Source organism: Budorcas taxicolor, chromosome 5 (assembly GCF_023091745.1).
Source record: "Budorcas taxicolor isolate Tak-1 chromosome 5, Takin1.1, whole genome shotgun sequence".
In the NCBI taxonomy this organism is placed as follows: domain Eukaryota; kingdom Metazoa; phylum Chordata; class Mammalia; order Artiodactyla; family Bovidae; genus Budorcas; species Budorcas taxicolor.
The window spans coordinates 155,243,053-155,261,909 of record NC_068914.1 but is presented as its reverse complement, the minus strand read 5'-3'; the positions used below and the strand labels follow the sequence as shown (position 1 = coordinate 155,261,909).

The 18,857-nt window shown below is 60.5% G+C and overlaps 1 protein-coding gene across 3 annotated transcripts in view; it reads left to right on the top strand.

Annotated features, from left to right (window-relative positions):
* Window positions 1–18,857, top strand: part of MRTFA (myocardin related transcription factor A) — a 203,811-nt gene that overhangs the window by 179,490 nt on the left and 5,464 nt on the right. For 2 of the 3 annotated variants that reach the window (XM_052641221.1, XM_052641222.1), the window contains 8 exons: window positions 6,599–6,654; window positions 9,160–9,235; window positions 9,891–10,052; window positions 12,605–12,780; window positions 13,230–13,361; window positions 15,369–15,634; window positions 16,218–16,389; window positions 17,458–18,678. In XM_052641221.1, coding sequence (XP_052497181.1) covers window positions 6,599–6,654; window positions 9,160–9,235; window positions 9,891–10,052; window positions 12,605–12,780; window positions 13,230–13,361; window positions 15,369–15,634; window positions 16,218–16,389; window positions 17,458–18,678 — 2,261 coding nt within the window. The remainder of the gene's footprint in view (window positions 1–6,598; window positions 6,655–9,159; window positions 9,236–9,890; window positions 10,053–12,604; window positions 12,781–13,229; window positions 13,362–15,368; window positions 15,635–16,217; window positions 16,390–17,457; window positions 18,679–18,857) is intronic. The other variant, XM_052641223.1, reaches the window with a different exon arrangement.

Genomic DNA, 18,857 nt, shown 5'->3' with positions numbered 1-18,857 from the left:
TGAGGTGTGCTAAAAATATTTTAGTTACAAAAGAGAATGCCTTTATTCTTAAGAAATGCATATGTAGAATTTAGGGATAAAATATTATGATTGGTGGTCATCACTCTGTATCTACAGGTGGTGGATTCAACCAACCATAGATTGAAAATATTTGGGGGAAAAAATCCCAGAAAGTTCCAAAAAACTTGAATTGGCCACACACTGGAAACTATTTGCATAGCAGTCGCTTTGTATTAGGGGTCGTAAGTGGAGACGATTTAAAGTACATGGGGAAATGTGCATAGGTTCCGTGCATCTTGTGTAAGGAGCTTGTGCGCCCGTGGGCTCTGGTGTTCATGGGGGATCCTGGAGCCAGTCACCTGCAGATGCCAAGGGACGACTGATCTGCAGCTCACTGTCAAGTGATTTCATCAACAAACCAACAAAACCGTCTGTGTGTGCACATGTGTGCACAGGAGAGAGAACGCAAATGTGGCTGAAAGGTGCCCGGTGAGTCTAGGCCAGAGTTGTAAGGTTGGTTATCACTTGCCCTTTCAGTGATCTGTAAGTTTGGAAAGTTGAGAATGAAAAGTGGCTAGTGCAGGAAAGAGTGCAGACACGCACAGTGAAGTGAATACACAACCAGTTACTAGGTGTGTTTCTCCTCACTTAATTTTTTTTTTCCACTTTATTTTTGACACAAAATATCAAGTTAGAAATAACTCCACACCCCTCCGTGTACTTGGTCATGCCCCTCGCCTGGTTGGTGGGATGGTTGGTGGGGTGGCCTCCATGGCCTCTGATGAGGGAGAGAACTGCTCTCATTCAGATTGTCTCCTCTCTGTTTTCATGGTTCCGCCTGTGTTTTTAGCTTTCAGAAGTTTAGTTATGATGTATCCTGGCATGTATTTCTTTTGACTTTAACTCGTTTGGGATTTACTCCAGCTTCTTGAATCTGTAGGCTTATGTCTCTTGCCAAATTTGGGAAGTTTTCAGCCATTTATCTAAGTACCTTTCCTATCCATCTTTTTCCTCCCCTTCCAAAGCTTGGATGACACAGTGTTAGACATTTCTGTGGGTTGGAGGTGAGCTTGTGATGGTGGACATCCTGACTCCTCACCAGTCCTCCCCTGACAGCCCCCTCAGTGGGGAGGGGTTCTCCTTACTGCTTGTGGGGATATAACTCCCCACGTGGTCTGCACTTACTCCTTGGGTTGGGGGCAGCTTCCTCCTCGGCCCTGGCAGGAGGACTGGGGCGCTTCACCACAGCTGTGGAGGGGTGGAGGTCTAGACTCCCGCTTGGCCTTTCCTGGCAGGGGTGGGGCTTTCACAGTGGTGTCTGGCTGGAGTAGCATGATTATTGTCTAAGCTCGCTCTTGCTGGGATGCCCTTTTCCTGGTTCCGTGGCTAGCGAGGGTAGGTTTTGTTGGGGCTTTTTTGCCCGCTTCCATCAGCATCTCCAGGTTGCTGGCCTCGTCAGCTCCAAATCTGGGATGTGTGAGGCAAAAAGGAAACTCGAGGGACCCGCCACTGTGTCCTGCTTCGGGTTCCAAAGTCCCTGGCCAGTCTGTCACCTTCTCTCCACCTTTCAGACCCTATCATAGAAGGTCTGGAGTGTTCATTTGTACTCAGTGGGAGGAGTATGGCAAAGTATGTCTTCTCGGCTCCCCTGATGCAGGCCCTGCGACGGCTCATTAGAGCTCTTCAGGGGCTGGGCCCGCCCCCACCCCCCAAGCCTTGTGATCACCACGTGAACGCCCGCGACCTGCCGCGTCAGACCACCCACCTGTAGTCCCGTGAAGTTGCTGTGCTCTCGGGTGACCGACCCACTCCCTTCCTTGTCTGCCTGTGGTATTTCTGTTCCCTTCATTTGGGTTTTCTCTCTAAATCTACCCGGACAGTTCCAACACTTCTTTCCTCAGGCAGAATTTTGCCTCTTCTGCCTTATGTAGTCGTTTCAGTTACGTCTGCACCTGCACTTCTCTCTTATGCTGTCATTTGTCTTTTGTGACCAGATCGCGAGCTGCCGTAGAGGGCTGGGACTCCATCCTGTCCACCCTTGTCCTCAGTAACTAGCGCAGTAGCTGCGTAAGAATGCTCTATTAGATGGATGGATGGATCTGGCTCTCGTTTCCCACCTGAGTTGTTAAGTACGTTTGTTCCCCATTCCCTCACCACCCCCCGCCACACACACCAGCCCCCACTGATGCCCTGTGCGCAGGCCTGGTGCTTCTGCCATGGACAGAGAGCCCCCAGGCTTGCCTGGCCCGTTGCAGTCTGTTGACCTCTCTGAGGTGTCCTGGGTTCGCAGCCTTTGAGTTCCTCTGCGTACAGAATGGGTGGTGAGCTTTAGTTCTAGCATGGTGTCTTCCTGAGAACGGGAGTGATCATTTTTGTGTTTATTATGTCAGCACCTAATAAAGTGACATTCAGACCCAGGCACCTGATATATTCCTTAATGACAGTGATGAGGAAATGAGTCTTGGTCGTTCGTTGCTGCCGTTCTTGCTGAACAGCATTTCCAGCAGCGCCTGTGGCTTGCAGGAGGCGTTGCACTGTCTGCATTTGGGGCTGGTGGCGGGAGAGAGCTGCGCTTCCCTGCTGGGTAGGTCCTGAAGGCTCCTCGTGCTCACGCTTCCGTCACTCGGCCCGTGCTCCTGAGAACTGCGCCCAGCACAGCACCCAGCTGCCCCTGGGAAGCAGAAATCTCCTTTCCTTTGAGAAAGGAAATTGAAGCAGTTTCTTCTCTTTTTATGTCACAAATGACCTCAGTTAACGCAGCAGATCTGTTCAGGGAGAAGGAAGACGGGCGCTGAAGAGGAGGAACAGGGTATGTGGCTGGTGCTTAGAGCCAGCCGGGGCCGAAACTGGGGTCAGGAGCACCGCACCGCTTAGGCACTTGCACACGTTTGATCTCCTTGCTGCTGTTTCCTTTCAGTGCGTGTTTGCACTCCTCCCTGTGTTCACACAAAGCCGTGCACGCATCCCAGGAAACCAGTTTCGGGAAGATGGGAATGAAGAATCCTGTTTCAGTGCCCAATGACACCAAACGTGTATCCTTGTAGATAGCCATGTGCAGTTCTTGGGCTTGCGTTGGTTTAGAGGGCCGGGGATGTCTCTCTCAGAGACTGCCTTCTCGGAGTTTCTGGGAAAATAAAAGTTCCAAGTGAGCAGTGCCTGGGCTCCTCAGGCAAAGCCATTAAGGCAGTGTGGCGCGGGAAGACACGAGTCTAAGGTGAACACCGCCCTCGGACTCAGACACACACTTAACGGATTAACTTTTGAGTCTTTGGGCATTTTCCACAGCTCGTAGAGGCCTGAACTTCATAATGTACTTTCTGTGTTGCTGTGCTTCCTTGTGTCTCGTTCCCGTAGTGGACAAGTGTGTGGTGATCATGGCTTGACACTGCCACCTGCTTCCATATCAAGAAAGCCCAGCGCTTAGTGTTATCACCCCTACCCCCCACTAGGCGACCCTCCATAGCCACGGCTTTTAGCAAACCTGGCCAGATATGTTCAGGGGTGGCCTCTCCACCACGTGCCCCAGTCTTCCGAGAGCACTGGCTACCCAGCTCCAGGCATCCCCAAACGGGCCTCAGAAGCGCCTTCTAGGAGTCCCGACAAGAGGGGCCATCGCCCCATCCTCCTTTGCCTTCCTGGAAGTGGCTCTCGAATTCGCTGAACTTGCTCTCAGAGAGCAGAATTAGACATGGGGAGCGCAGAGTGGGCTCTTCAGGGGCTGACAGAGTCCTACTCACCTGTCATCTGGGTTGGGGTCCTCTACCCGGTGAAAGGCCTCACAGGTCTCTGCAGTGTTAGTTTCCTCATGGGTAGATTGGAAGAGTGGTACCTGCCTCGTGGTTGTTAAGATTCAATGAGATTCTAACGTTATAAAATGAAGCTATCTTTGGGGATCAGTGATCATTGTGTGAATTTTTTGCGGGGGTCTTCATTGCTGGTTCTTTTGCTCAAGCTCTGAGGAACTGAGAAGCTACTCTGGTCTTCATTGCCCTCCTGGCTCACCTCCTGGTATCAGTGCTGGAGGCTGCGCCTTCAGCCTCATGTGAGCTCATCTTTCTGACCGTGGCTCTGTGACCTGCAGTCACTGCAGCCCTCCTCTGAGCCTCCCTCCCAGCGGTTTGTGCTCAGCATGGTGGTCAAGCCGGCCTTGCCACACCGCCTGCCCTCTGCCCTGCTTCTCAGCCTCCCTGCCTCCACATCCAGTGGGGCCATCCTTCTCCACCTTCTGAAGAAATTAAGAAACCAGCCCAGAGGAGAGAAAGAACGCCGGCCTGAAGGTGAGAGAGGATGAGGTTGAGGACCTTACTCTGCCACTCACTGCCTTTCCTCCCATTTCTGAGCCTGCCCACGGCTGCCAACAGCACCGCACGCCACGTGGAGTCACTGGGAACATTCGACTGGACAGCACTTCAGAGTGTCCAGAATGGCACGCCACAGCATCTCGCTGGCACGAAAATGGAGCCGCACAGGAAGTCAGCTGCCCCTGGCGCGCGTCCCCACTCTCCACCGCACATGTGGCGGGCCTGAGGGCAACACAGGCCTTTCCCGTCGGGAAAGTCTGCGCAGCGTGAGCTGGCACTCCAGAGGCTGGGTGTGTGCCTGCCCGGGGCAGCAGAGTAGGCTCTGGCGCGGCCGGCACCAAGACTGGTGCAGAAACTCGCTAGCCCCTGTGGGGATCTAACCCAGGGCCCAGCTGGCTCACCGTGCAGGATGCCAGCAGCGCCCTACCCGCGGTGGTGAGGGCGCCCCCGGCCCCAGAGAGCGACATGGGGATTCGGAAGTGGGCGGAGTCCACTCTGCAGAAGACGAGAGCCAGAGCGCAGGCGATCCCCCCGTCACGCCAGCAGCGGCAGGAACACGGACGTCTTCATTTTCTGTTGGGGACCCCTGTGAGGTTTCGAACCCAGATGAGAGCTTAATCCTGGCTGCTCAAGGGGAAGTTGAGAGCTCACAGAGTCCTCCAGGGCACAACTGTGTGTCCATTCCACGTGGAATAGCCAGCAGATCACTGAATGAGCCATGCGCTGGGTGCCCTCGGCGGCGCTGGGGTTACTGTCGGAGAGGAAAGGAGGACACGGGCCCCTGCCGTGCCCGAGGGAGCTGGCTGGCAGTAAGTTAGAAGGATACTGCTGAGACTCTCCAGAGTGTCAGACGGCGATGAGCTGTGGAGAAGAAGGCAGAAGGGCAGCCGGGGGCGGGGCGGCAGACACTGAGTTTCCCTCTGCTTCTTGGTCCTTACCGTCCTCTGCAAGAGCACGGCTGTCTGTCACCCCACGCCCAGCAGGGCTCTCGGAGGCTGATGCTGGACTTTCGCCAGCTGTACTCAGCGGAAGCAGATGCAGGCTGGCCTGGTGGCCCGCAGAGATGCCCAGAGCTTCAGACCGGAGCTGGGCGGGCTCTGGGAGCTTGGTGAGGGAGCCTGTGTGCTGGTTTTCCTTAGTGATCGTTTGTTATAAATCTAGAGCTCCCCCTGCTGTTTAGGAGGTGGGGTACTCTCAGCTGACCTTTCAAAAATGATGGTTTCTTTTGTATCCTAAGATTTTAAAACTTAAAAAAAAAAAACACGACTGCGGGGACTTTTGGCACTTCCTTCTGGTTCGGCTGCAGTTGCGGCCCGGTGGGGGCAGGGGCAGGGGTGCGGGGGTGGGGTGGGGCAGGGGCCCCAGCAGGATGGGGTCAAGTCTGTGCCCTGGCTACTTGTAGCGTCTCCTCACCCTGCTCCCGCACCACAGCCAGCAGCCCCTCCACACCGTCTCACAGCTGCTCTGAAACCTGGGGCAGCAGAACTGAAACTGACCCCCGTCTGGTGAATTTCTTGAAGTGAGCCAGGCCAGCCGTTCCCTGTTCAAGCTCAGGGTATCCCCACTCATCATTTGCTGAACTGGCTTCGCAGCGCTGCATTTGTAGAGGGTCCGTCTCCGGTCTCCCTGCCGCCAGCATGCTTTGCCGAGTGGCGAGCTGTGGCCCGTGGGGCGGTTGCCCCAGAATAGAGCCGGGTCCCTGACGGGGCTCCCGGGGGGCCTCCTGGTCAGCCGCTGGTTGTGAGCACCGCAGTCAGCCACACAAGCCCGGTGAAGGTCTTAGTCCTTCAAGATGATTTCATGCAAGTTAATGCATGATTTTCAACGCAAGTTAATTTTAGCAGCACTGTTAACCACCAGCTGAACCAAGGAAGGACACGGCACTGAGTAGATGTACGTCCTTTTGGTTGGGCTGCCTCAGTCACAACGTTTGGTCGTGTGGTGATCCCTGATGAGGCTGAAGGAGGACAGTGGGGGCGCCTGACCTGCAGGCATACTCTGTGTCCCCGTCTTCCAGGGTTGGCAGCTCCGTAAGGGTTGTGTTAGGGCTACGTTCCGTGGGTGCACCTTAGCAGTGGCCATTCCCCATGAGAATGGAATCACCAGGATTGTAGTGATGGGGCAGCTGAGCCGTAAAGATGCGTGCTTACTCAGGTGCCACTTTCTCCTTCCCATCAGCCGACGTGAACAGTGCTGCTGAAGTGAACCTGAATCAAGACGCCTCTCCACTGTGAGCTATAGCAGCAGGCCTGATGCTTCACTCTGATGTAATTATTGTACGGTTCTTCTCCCAACAGCTTTGAAAAGTCCAGCTGCGTTTCATGAGCAGAGAAGGAGCTTGGAGCGGGCCAGGGTAAGGCATCTTTCTTCCAGGGACCCCCACCACGAGCCCCACCAGAGCCCATTGTGCTGCCGCCATCTTCCCTCCAGCCTGGCGTGGTCCCCAGGGTCCGCCCCGGCCTCACAGTTCCCAACAGAAAGCTATGCCTTTCCGCTTCGTCCCACCCCAGTGTCTGCCAGCCTGAAGGTTTAGACCATGATCAGAAGGAGTGTCCTCCTCTGGTACATCCAAGGGTGTGTCATGGGTGCCAGCCTCCTCTGGGTTTGGAGACCGCTGGTATTTTCCACGCTTGGATTCCACTTGGCCTTTGGTGGCTGTTAGGACGTAAACACCGGCCACGGGAAGGCTTGCTGAGTGGCAGTCCCTCCGTGTCTGGCCGCACTGCTCTCGTGACTCCAGGTGGGCCTGGAGACCTCCCCGTTCCCTGAGCAGCCAGGGTCCACTGCAGGCCGTGGAAGCGGAAGCTGGGCCCCTGGGCGCCGGCTCACGCTGCCGCACCTGGCTTGCTGCTCTGTCCCCCTCGGTTTCAGTTCCCCCAGGGGCCTCGGGGGTGGTCTGCTGCCTCGCGTGGGTGGAGAGGGGGAAGTGGCCAGAGCGTGCTTCCCCCTCTCGGCCCGGCACTTTTTCTTTTATGTAAAAGTCAAGGGAGGGGAACCTCCGCAGATGGAGGCTCGCGGGCTGCCCGGGGCCACAGCTCTGTCAGACTCTGAATCGCTTACCTCCAGGGCTCATCCTACGGTCTTCTGTTTTTATCTTATTTTTAACCAACTTCTAAGGAAAATGATGATGAATTCTTAGAGTGAGCGGGAAGAATGAGGTCCCCGGTGCTGGGAATGAAAGGAGTGGCTGGCTGCACTGTTGTACCGGCCGGAGGATGAGGGAGTATGAGGAATGGCCTTGCCTGCGCCTCCTACCCAGTCTTAAGACTTGGCGCCACTTCCTGGCCTGCTTCTCCAAGGCAAGGAGTGAATGTGACCTGATGAGAAAAGGTGCAATTCTGTCCTTTTCGTGTTTAGGGTCACTGCAGTTCTTATGAGGGGAAGGCGATGGCACCCCACTCCAGCACTCCTGCCTGGAAAATCCCATGGATGGAGGAGCCTGGTAGGCTGCAGTCCATAGGGTTGCTAAGCATCGGACGCGACTGAGCGACTTCACTTTCAGTTTTCACTTTCATGCATTGGAGAAGGAAATGGCAACCCACTCCAGTGTTCTTGCCTGGACAGTCCCAGGGACAGGGGAGCCTGGTGGCCTGCCGTCTATGGGGTCGCACTTGACTGAAGCGACTTAGCAGCAGCAGCAGCTCTTATGTATTAGGTGTCTATCTTCACCTTAATAGATGCAGCTAAGAGAGGTTAGCTAACTTGTCCAGCTAGTCAGTGGTGAGCCAGGGTCTAACCTTGGTCTGTGGACTCCAGGTGTTTCTTCCTCAGTACATGGGCCTCCTCCCCCTGCTGTCTGTAAAGACCGGCTCTGGCCAGAATCTGCTCTGCTTTCTTCTCTAGCAGCCAGGGCAGCACTTCTGCCCACCACAGATGGGTGATAGGCCCTGAGCCCAGGGCCGCCATAAGCCATCTCCTGGGAGCTCGGCACCACAGGGCTAGGCACGTGGCCAGGCCAGGGAGCAAGTCTGGACCTTGCTGCAGGCGTGACGTCTGCTCTGGCACTTCATTCTCCACCCTATTCTACTCTACCCGCCTCTGCCCTGTCCTCTCCTAACGTGCTGGGTAGGAGAGGTGATGGTCTTGGCCGATGGCTTGAAACATTCTGGTGCAAAGCTTAAGAACACAGGCTCTAGAGTGAGACAGATCCAGGGCACATACACGCCAGGAGCGCTGGGCAGTGGGCAGAACACAGGCTCTAGAGTGAGACAGATCCAGGCACATACACGCCATACCAGGAGCGCTGGGCAGTGGGCTGGCTCTAGGACTGTTGGGGCAATGGTTTAATTTGCCTGGAGTCTCATAAGTGCAGAAATGAGGACATTAGACTTTAAGGAACTAGAACTATGACATCACATATCAAAATTAGTTCAGAGTGAACAGAAAATGCTTGTGGTGTCAGGCAGTGCCAGAGATTTTGAAATAAGATGCAGAGTTATATTCAGTATGATTAGAGCTCTGCAAAATTAAACCTATCTTCTGCATGGAAGAATGACTAGAAACAAATATCCCTAAGTACTAACAGTGGATAATTACATGTTTTTTTTATTGTTGTCTAATTTTTAAAATTTTCTTTAATGAACTCATATTACTTTTATGATAATAAAAGTCATAGATTAGAACATATATTAGTAGTTCAGCCTCAGAGAGACAGATGGTCCTCACAGGAGGACGAAGCCCTCAACAGGTGCCTTGAAAGTGGATGCACCCTCCCCAGGCCTCGGGACCCAGCAGTGTCCAGGCTGAGCTCCTGGGGCGGCCGAGGTCACCCACTGAAGCCACGGCTACCTTTTGGTCTTGTCCAGGCCTTAAGCTTGTGACCTGCATCTGAGAGCTGCTCGGTGTGTTTTTTCCGCAGACAGAGGACTACCTGAAACGGAAGATCCGTTCCCGGCCGGAGAGATCAGAGCTGGTCAGGATGCACATTTTGGAAGGTGTGTTAGACTGGAAATGCTTCTTCATGCAAACCCTCTTGCTCACTGCTTGCACCCTGCACCACCCGCGTTTCTTGTTCACTCTCCCTAGTTGCCCCCATTCCTCACAAAAACAGGGTATGCTGTCCTCTCCCCCAGCAATGTCTCCAGCATGGATTTACTTCCATCCATTCGTGCATTTATCCGGTATTTACTCCAGCACCAATGAAGTACAAGCGAGGTCATCCCAGACAAACTGCCTGCCCCCGCCCACACACTTCTTTCCTCATTCTAGGGAAGGAAAGGTTTGGGCTTGAGTCGATACATTTTTTTGTTTAGTTTGGAATCCACTTTGGAGTTGGAAGAAGACTTTCCTAGTCTGAACCCTGCACGTGGCAGGAAGCCACCGAGGCCCAGAGCGGGGAGGCACATTGTCCCCCACAGCAAGTCCTGTCGTCTGGGCCTGCTGTGCCTAGTGACCGCGGTTGGGTGTGACCACACACTGTCCTCAGTGGGGCCCCCACCCTCTGTCCTCGTGAAACTTCACACCGGGTCCCCCACTCTGCCTGGTTCTGCTGGTCTGTGCTCCTTCCCTGGCAGGAAGGGGAGGTGCCCTGGGGTTCCAGGGCAGAGCCCGCTCACCCCTGTTTCCTCCTCCACCCTTTCCCACATGCAGAGACCTCGGCTGAGCCCTCCCTCCAAGCCAAGCAGCTGAAGCTGAAGAGAGCCAGGCTGGCAGATGACCTCAATGAGAAGATCGCACAGAGGCCTGGCCCCATGGAGCTGGTGGAGAAGAATATCCTGCCTGTGGAGTCCAGCCTGAAGGAGGCCATCATTGGTGAGGAGCCAGGCCGCCCTGCATGGACCCGCTAGCCGGCACATGGGGAGGTCCCTGACTTCCTGCTCAGCCTGGGGCAGGGGAGCCGAGGCGTGGAGAACCAGAGCCTGACAAACGGGTCGTGCGAGCCTGGGTCAGCGCCCATGGCCCCATGGATCAGCGCCGTGCCGGAGCCGCCAAGCCAGTAACCGAGGCCTCTGTCCGCTCCCCATCTCTGAACCCAGGGCCCTCCCCTCTTTCCCAGAGAAGGTGGGCAGGTATCAGGGTTGGTGTGCGCGAGCACACGGAGACGCCAAGAACTAGAAACCATGCCTGCTGCTCCTTTTCGTTCGTGACGCCCCCTCTCGGAGCCTGACCCTTTGCCCAGATAGTTCGCTTACAAAGGCCAACAGACCTGAGCGAGGCACTAGGTGCTCGGACCCTGGCCCCACGAGGCGGACCACGCCCCTGGGCCTTACGGAGCTCAAGCCCGAGTGCAGACCCAAGCAGGGAAGTAGGCCCCAGTGGACCAAGGGCCGCCCGGCCCAGCCCTGACGGTGGGGGCTGGCGTGAGGGGAGGGGAGGCCAAGGTGGGGGCGCAGCCTGAGCAGGAGTTGAAGCATCTGCGGGGGAGGAGGAGCACCTGCACGTCGACCTGGAAGGGGGGTGTCAGAAAGGGGCAGGGGCGCCACAGGGCCCTGCGCACGGTCAGGCGTGCACCCCTGACCCCCTCACCGTGGCGAGGTTGGGACAGACGTGCTCCTGTAGCTGCTGTGGGCCTGAGATCTGCCCTGGGAGGCAGCTACAGTGCTCCCACTCTAAGTGTGAGCTGGGTCTCTGGGCAGAGTGGGCATGGGAGGGCATGGGTTGGCTCAAGGCAGGCCGGGTGGGGCCCGGGGCCTGGCTCAGCAGAGGCAGGCCTGGGCCTCACCTGCACCAGTGCAGAGGTGGGTTGAGCTGGGGGTCTCAATACCTGCTTCCCTGAATCCCCCACTTCGCCCACATGTTCATCTTGCCTTGAGTCAGTGTTCAGTCGCTCAGTCGTGTCCGACTCTTTGTGACCCCATGGACAGCAGCATGCCAGGCCTCCCTGTCCATCACCAACTCCCGGAGTCCACCCAAACCCATGTCCATTGAGTCAGTGATGCCATCCAGCCATCTCATGTCCGTGTGCTCCCACCCACATCTCCAGCTCGTTCTACAATAGCCCCTAGTTACAGCCAGTGGTTGGGCCAGGGTCATTCTGGACTCTCCCGCCATCCCAGATCTGATAAATGTTTGCCAAGAGTCGGCCGGGCGCCCGGCCTGCATGAGCCTGGCCACACAGACACAGAGCAAAGCATTGGCTGTGCCGCACAGCCTGGACCATGAACTCCCACAGGGCAGGACCCTGCAGTGACCCCTGGACTGAATTGGGGTAGACCCGAGGCTCCTCCGTCTGCTCCCTGGTCCTGCTGGTCCCCTCTCTGGGAGTGAGAGGCTGGGGGAGGAACCTGGGCCTTGAGCAGCTGGCAAGAGGCACACAGTGGTCAGAGGCTGTGCCCCCTCGGGGGGCCAGGAGGGTCAGCCTGGTGGGTTGCGGGGGGAGTGTAAGCTCAGGGGCATCCTGCCTAGGTTCCCGTGGCCTCGGGTCACGGCCCTGGAGGAGGAGCGCTCCAGATCGCTCCTCTTCCTCATCTGGGGTGTGGCCCCTGCTCAGCCCTGCACCTGGTGCCTCTGTGTGGACGGCGGCTCGTGCCGCGCTTCTCTTCTAACCTTGATGGCCGCGGGGTTGTGACAGGAGTCGTAGAACGCCCTGCTTGCCCTGTCCCCTTCTTCCCCTCCCTCTGTGTCTGTTATTTCCACACTGGGCCCCCCAACCCGGGCACACAGGCCTCCAGGCCCTGCGCCCTCACAGCGGGGAGGGCGGGCAGTGGCCTCGCTGCCCCCGGGCCCTGGGGCTTTGAGAGCCACTGGCCCTGCTTTACCTGGGCGAGCCGGCGGCCCTCCTCCCCTCCTCTGCCCTGCCCTGCCCTGCCCTCCACCTGCACAACCACCAGAGGCTAAAGAGTGGTCTGTTCATGGTCTTCGGAGAGTCAGGCAGCCCAGGGGAGGAGCTGCACCCCCATAGCTGTTCCCAGACTCCTTCAGCCTGCCTCGCAGGGTCCCCAGGGTGGAAATACAGTGCCTGCAACAGCCAGGAAACAGGAGGTGGAGGTGGGGACAGGCTTGGGAGGGTGGGCAGACGTTCACCGTGAAGACTGAACACGGCTGCGTCTTGTCTTAGAGGGCAGAGGATGGGCAGAAACAGGAGGGCTACAAGGAGCGGCCTCCAGGCTGGTGGGGCGAGGGGGCCTAGCGGGCCAGCGGTCAGGCCTGTGCTGCCGAGGTAGCGCCGTGAGGGCCGGTAGGACTGACTCTCCTGGCCTTCACTTCGGGGCCGTAAGGACGAGCTTTCCTCCAGCTCGTTTGGGTGCAAGAGGCAGGGCAGCTGCCAGTTGCCTGCTCCTGCTGCCTGCGGGGCGAGAGGACAGCCTCTGGCTGGGGAGCAGGGCCCTCAGCCGAAGGAGTCTCACCCGGGCCTTGGCTTCCAGTGGGCCAGGTGAACTACCCGAAAGTAGCAGACAGCTCGTCCTTCGACGAGGACAGCAGTGACGCCTTATCGCCCGAGCAGCCTGCCAGCCACGAGTCCCAGGGCTCGGTGCCGTCGCCCCTGGAAGCCCGAGTCAGCGAGCCGCCGCCCAGTGCCACCTCTGTGTCCCCCGCTCAGGTGAGCTTCCCCCCTCCGCTCCCCAGGGGCCCAGACCTGCTGGAGCTGCCCTGGCGAGGTCCCTCCCTGGGCCCAGGTGGGGCGGGGAAGCCGGGAGGAGCTGCCCCGCTAGCTCGGGTAGGGGGGTTGTCGGCAGCAGGCCCCTCGGAGTTACATTCGGAGGCCTCCCCGCCGCCCCGTGTCCCCTCATGCAGAACAGCTGCCTTTCCTGAGTGTGTGCGGGTCCGTGACGCTTCCTCCACCCTCTGCTCCCCCTTTTCTAGTCCCCCCTCCCACCACCACCCTGGAGGCTACTCTTCTCAGCCTTCCTTCCTCTGCCCTCAGTAGTGACCATCAGAGAGGGTGACGGCCACCCACCTCCGGGCAGGCCAGGCAGGGTTGCAGCACCAGCTGGAGCCTGGAGGTGGTACAGCTTCTGGGGTGTCCTCACATCCCCACCTCTCTCCCAGGTCGTGTCTCAGCTCCCCGCGGGCCCAGAGTCCGGAGAAACGCTCTTCCTGGCAGAGCAGCCGCCTCTGCCTCCCAGCCTCACCAACGGAACCGCGGTCCCCACCGCCAAGCCCCTCCCCACCCTCATCAAGGTACAGACAGACCCCCAGCCCACTGCCCCCCGCCCCTAATGCCTCGCTGACTCCAGTGTGGGGACAGTGTCTGCAGTGGGGGTGCTCACCCTCTCCTCCTGGTCAGGGACCAGCAGAGGCCACCACGGGGCTACAGGCGGCCTGCCCACTCCCTCTGCGGACGCTGGCCGCAGTCATGGCCCCGGTGTACTGAGCGCAGGGCAGGCTGTCACTCCTGCCCGCCCCATGCATGGCCTCATGAGGCCTTAAGGGGATCGAGTAGTGAGGTGGTGGGCCCACAGTCACTGGCCAGCTGTGCTGGGAGTTCGTCTTCATTCTCTTTCTCCAAGTCCTGACATGAAATACCTGAAGGGGCCCCAGTTAGCCTCAGCCCACGAGACACCCACGGGCACCTTTGCACGGGGACTCGGTGCTGGACCGTGAGGTTGAGTTCAGCAGCACCATGAGCCAGCGTCTGGGCCTCCCTGCCCAGCCGAGCCTCCTGCCTCGGCCTCTGGGGCCTTGGCCCTGCCTGCCCCCTTCAGCCTGTGCTTCGCGCCTGCCAGGCAGGGGCCCTTCCTTCCAGCCCCACTTGCTTCTGCGCTTGGCTGATATGTGCAGTCCCTCTGCGTAGGCCCTGGCCTGGAGCCTCCAGCCGCCCACATTCCTCCCGCTGCTCACAGCCTTGGCCGAGCCCTCTCTGTGTCTCCAGGTGCTCCTGGTCCCTTTGGGCTGGCGCCCCGCCCCGGGCCTGCTCCTCCCGGCCCCGGGGGCCCCGGCCGCTCCCTGGGCAGCCGGCCGCGCCTTCCTCGTCTCTGTGGTCTGTCCCCGACTGGCCCCCGGACGCCTGAGGTTTTCCCCAGATTTCCTCCCCCAGCCGCTCGCCACAGGTCGGGTGCCTGCCTCTGCCCACCTCGCCTCTCTGAGAGCCGTGTGTGTGTCTTTATCTAACTTCCTCTTTTCTGGAAGCGCCTCAGCCTCTGGCTCCGAAGCCCTGCTGTGAAGCCTCCCCCAGAGGAGCCCCAGCTGCCTCTGACGGCTTGGGTCGCTCTCCTCTCTGGTGGCTTCCCCGGGCTCCCTGTCCCCCTCCCTCTCAGTGAGGTGCTCCTGGCCGTTCTCAGCCTTTCTCGCACCCTCAGCCTTGCTGGGGCCTCTCTGCGGGCCCCTGCCCGTCCTCCCGGTGTGCTCTGGGCCCAGCGGCCCCTCGCTTTCTCCCCCTTTCCACACCCGGGCCCCCCGCCCCTCTTCCCCACTGCCATGGGGGGGGCACCGTCAGAGCACAGAACCCTGAACCGTTAAACTGTTTGGCTGCTGCAGCTCTGCTGCCCCTTCTTCCCCTAGTCGATCACCTCTTTCCTCATCCTGTCAGTCCTCAGGGCCCCCTAACCAGACCCCCGCTGACCCCGCAAGGAGTCTCCACCCTTCCCTCTGCGGGTCTCTGTGCAGATGCTGCGAGGCCCCCTCGGTCCTGCCTGGCCTGTTCCCTGCTCACTCGCCGCACTCAGCTCCACCTGCCCTCACCCCAGAGGACTCTCGAGGCCCAGCGGGAGGCTGCCCTGTGTGCCGGCTGTGGGTGCACACAGGAGCTTTTGGAGTCTTGGGCTTGGATCTCGGCTCCTTCGTGGGCGAGGTCACAGCCACTGTGTGACCTCGAGCCACTGACTGCCCTGAGCCGCTGCTTCATCTTCCGGTAGACAGGCCGGCTCCTGGCAAGGCCGGGTTCTCGCCAGTCTGCACCCCGTGTGGAGTGGATGTGCGAGCTCCCAGGGGCCCTCTTTCACCCCGCGTCCTGTTTCCGCCGTGCTCGGGGTCATAGGGAGGCTGTCTGTGCATTTGGGCTGGAACCTCTGTGAAGAGCAGGGCGGGTCACTGCACTGCCCCCTCATCAGCCCTCGCTCCATCCCGGGCGCACTCCTGGGCACCAAGGAGGCCTCTTCTTTGGGAGGGGTGCTCTCTGGCAGGGCGGATGCACAGCCCTCTCAGGAGTTGCCCAGGCCCCTGACGGTGCCCTCTGTCTCACGCCCCCAGCAAAGCCAACCCAAGTCTGCCGGTGAGAAGTCGCAGCGCAGCAAGAAGGCCAAGGAGCTGAAGCCAAAGGTGAAGAAGCTCAAGTACCACCAGTACATCCCCCCGGACCAAAAGCAGGACAAGGGGGCTCCTCCCATGGACTCCTCCTATGCCAAGATCCTGCAGCAGCAGCAGCTCTTCCTGCAGCTGCAGATCCTCAACCAGCAGCAGCAGCAGCAGCAGCAGCAGCACTACAACTACCAGACCATCCTGCCCGCCCCGCCCAAGTAGGTGCCGCCCCGCCGCCCACAGGCCCCGCCCAAGTAGGACCCCGCCTGCCCACAGGCCCCGCCCAAGTAGGTGCCGCCCCGACGCCCACAGGCCCCGCCCAAGTAGGTGCCGCCCCGCCTGCCCACAGGCCCCATTCAAGTTGGTGCCGCCCCGCCCACGGCCCCGCCCGCCCACAGGCCCCGCCCGCCCACAGGCCCCGCCCAAGTAGGTGCCACCCTGCCGCTCACAGGCCCTGCCCACTCACAGGCCCCGCCCATGGGCCCCCCCTGCCCACAGGCCCCGCCCAAGTAGGTGCCACTCTGCTGCTCACAGGCCCAGCCTGCCCACAGGCCCCACCCAAGTAGGTGCCGCCCCGCCCACTCAAGGCCCCGCCCAAATAGGTGCCCCTCCGCCCGCCCACAGGCCTGCCTGGTGACCGGTGATGTGTGGGTGACCCTGGACTGGCAGGGACCCTTGGGTCCCAGTCCCATCAGAGCAGTCCGGGAGCAGGGCCCTTCCCTGCGCCCCTCTCCAGCCGGCCCAGCAGAGGCCGAGGGCGACGCCTGGCGCGGGCTCATTCCTGTGCTTTTTTACTCTCAGGCCGGCAGGGGAGGCAGGGGGCAGCGCTGGGGCCCCCCCGTCGCGCAGCCTTTCCACTACCAGCAGCAGCTCCGGCTCAGGCGCCCCTGGGCCCAGTGGGCTGGTCCGACAGAACAGCACCTCGCTGACGGGCAAGCCGGGGGCCCTGCCCGCCAACCTGGATGACATGAAGGTAGGTGGTTGCACCTGGTGGCCTTGGCCGCTGCCAGCCTAGCCTCTCACGGGGCCGTCAGGCGCTTGGTGTCAGGCAGGGAGGGCGGCCGGCTGGGGACTACGGCCACAGAAGGCAGAGCGGGGCTCCGGACTCTGGGCTCTGCAGCGGAGGCACCTGGAGCCCGCCTGGAGGCTCACCTGGCTCTGCTCATCATCATCGTTGTTATTGAAGACACCAGCTGGTGTTCGTCCCGGGCCGTGTGCTCACCAAGCACTTGCGTGCCTCTGATTTCCCAGCCTCCAGTGCAGTGTGAGGAACGGGGGTGTCACCCTGGCTTCAGGGTGAGCAGCCGGAGGCCTGGGGGAGGGGGTGGACAGGCTTGCTCGAGGTTTCAGGCCCGGGTGGTGGTCGAGCCGGGGCTCAGGTCAGGGCTCCTCTGCAGCACTGCTCTTTCCTCATGCTCCTGACGTCTCGCTGAACCTGCTTTGTGAGTGCTGCGTCCACCTAGGAGAGAGCGGCCGCACTTGGGGCACAGACCCCACTGTGTCCTGGGCCTTGGGGGTGGGAGATGCCTGGGCCTGGCCTGCATGCTCTGCCCTAGTCAGAAGGGGGATGGGTCACATTCTCCCTCGAGAGTTTGTGCCCTGGACCAGCCTGCTCCCTCCTAGTCATGACCCAGGTCCCAGCAAGACACAGCCCTTGGGTGGGGAGCTGAACACGGGCCTTATCCTCGAGACCCGGGCCTCATTGCTAGCTCTGCCCACCACGACGTCACCAGTATGACTTCCGAGGAGTCATTTCACTGCTCTGAGTTGGGCCTTCTCATCTGTGAGACGCAGAGTGTTTACGCGAGTGTTGGTTGAGCGCAGGCTGGGGCTGGAGACAGCTGTGGATGTGTCCTGCCCAGCCAGGGGGCGAGGACGGCGAGGAGGGGCCGCAGAAGCAGGCCTCTTCCTCCAGGCTGTGGCAGGGCCGGGCCTTGATGTGTCTGAAGTGGCTGGTGGGGCCCAGACAGACGAGGCCCGCTGGATGGAGGCTGGTCTTGCTCTCCGCACCCCAGTGGCCCTGACTCCTGTGCCTACGCAGGTGGCAGAGCTGAAGCAGGAGCTGAAGTTGCGGTCACTGCCCGTCTCGGGCACCAAGACAGACCTGATTGAACGCCTGCGTGCTTACCAGGAGCAGGTCACCCCTGCCAGCCCCGGAGCGCCCAAGGTCCCCGCCACCTCCCTCCTGCCCAAGGCGGGCGAGGTGGTGGTCGCCTTCCCCACTGCCCGGCTCAGCACGGGGCCCGCCCTGGTGGCAGCGGGCCTGGCCCCGGCCGAGGTGGTGGTGGCCACGGTGACCAGCAACGGTGTGGTGAAGTTCGGCAGCACGGGCTCCACGCCCCCTGTCTCCCCCACCCCCTCAGAGCGGTCACTGCTCAGCACAGGCGACGAGAACTCCACGCCGGGGGACAGCTTTGGCGAGATGGTGACGTCTCCGGTGACCCAGCTCACGCTGCAGGCCTCGCCGCTGCAGGTCCTCGTGAAGGAGGAGGGCCCCCGCCCTGGGGCCTGCTGCCGGAGCCCGGGGGCGCGGGCCGAGCTGGAGGGCCGGGACAAGGACCAGATGCTGCAGGAGAAGGACAAGCAGATCGAGGAGCTGACACGCATGCTCCGGCAGAAGCAGCAGCTGGTGGAGTGGCTCAGGCTGCAGCTGGAGCAGGAGAAGCGGGCCCAGCAGCCGGCCCCCGCCCCCGCCCCCGCCCCGCTTGGCCCGGGCCCCGCGGTGAAGCAGGAGAGCAGCCTGGCCAGCTGCCAGCTCAGCCGGCGGCCCCCAGGCCCTGAGCTCCCCTTCAGCCCCAGCCTCTCGGCCCCTGCCGCCCCCCACGCAGACACCCGCGCCCTGGTGTCCCCGGCCGTGGTGGTGAAGCAGGAGGCTGTGGGGCCTGAGCCTGAGCCGGCCCCAGCCCTGGTCACTCTGGGCCCCGCGGTGAAGCAGGAGAACAGCTTCACCAGCTGCCAGCTGAGCCGGCAGCCCCCAGGCCCTGAGCTCCCCTTCAGCCCCAGCCTTGCGGCCCCCGCCGGCCCCCACACAGACACGTGTGCCCTTGTGCCCCCGGTCGTGGTGGTGAAGCAGGAAGCCGTGCTGCCCGAGCCTGAACCGGCCCCAGCCCCACAGCTGCTGCTGGGCCCACAGGGCCCCAGCCTTGTCAAGGGGGTCACACCACCCCCCCTCCTCACTGACTCCGCAGGGACCCATCTTGTCCTCACCGTGACCAAGAAGAACACAGACAGCCCTGGCCTGGCCAGCGGGAGCCCCCAGCAGGTACCTGGGGCAGGGGGTGCAGGACCCATGGGAGGGCGAGAGGGCGAGAGGGCATTCAGTGACAGTGCCCCCGGGGGGGCAGGTTGCGCTCATGTCCTTGGATCGTCCCCTTCAGCCCTCCCAAACGAGGGCTGCCCACCCGAGATCACCCACGCAGGGCTGAGATTGCGTGGGAGTTG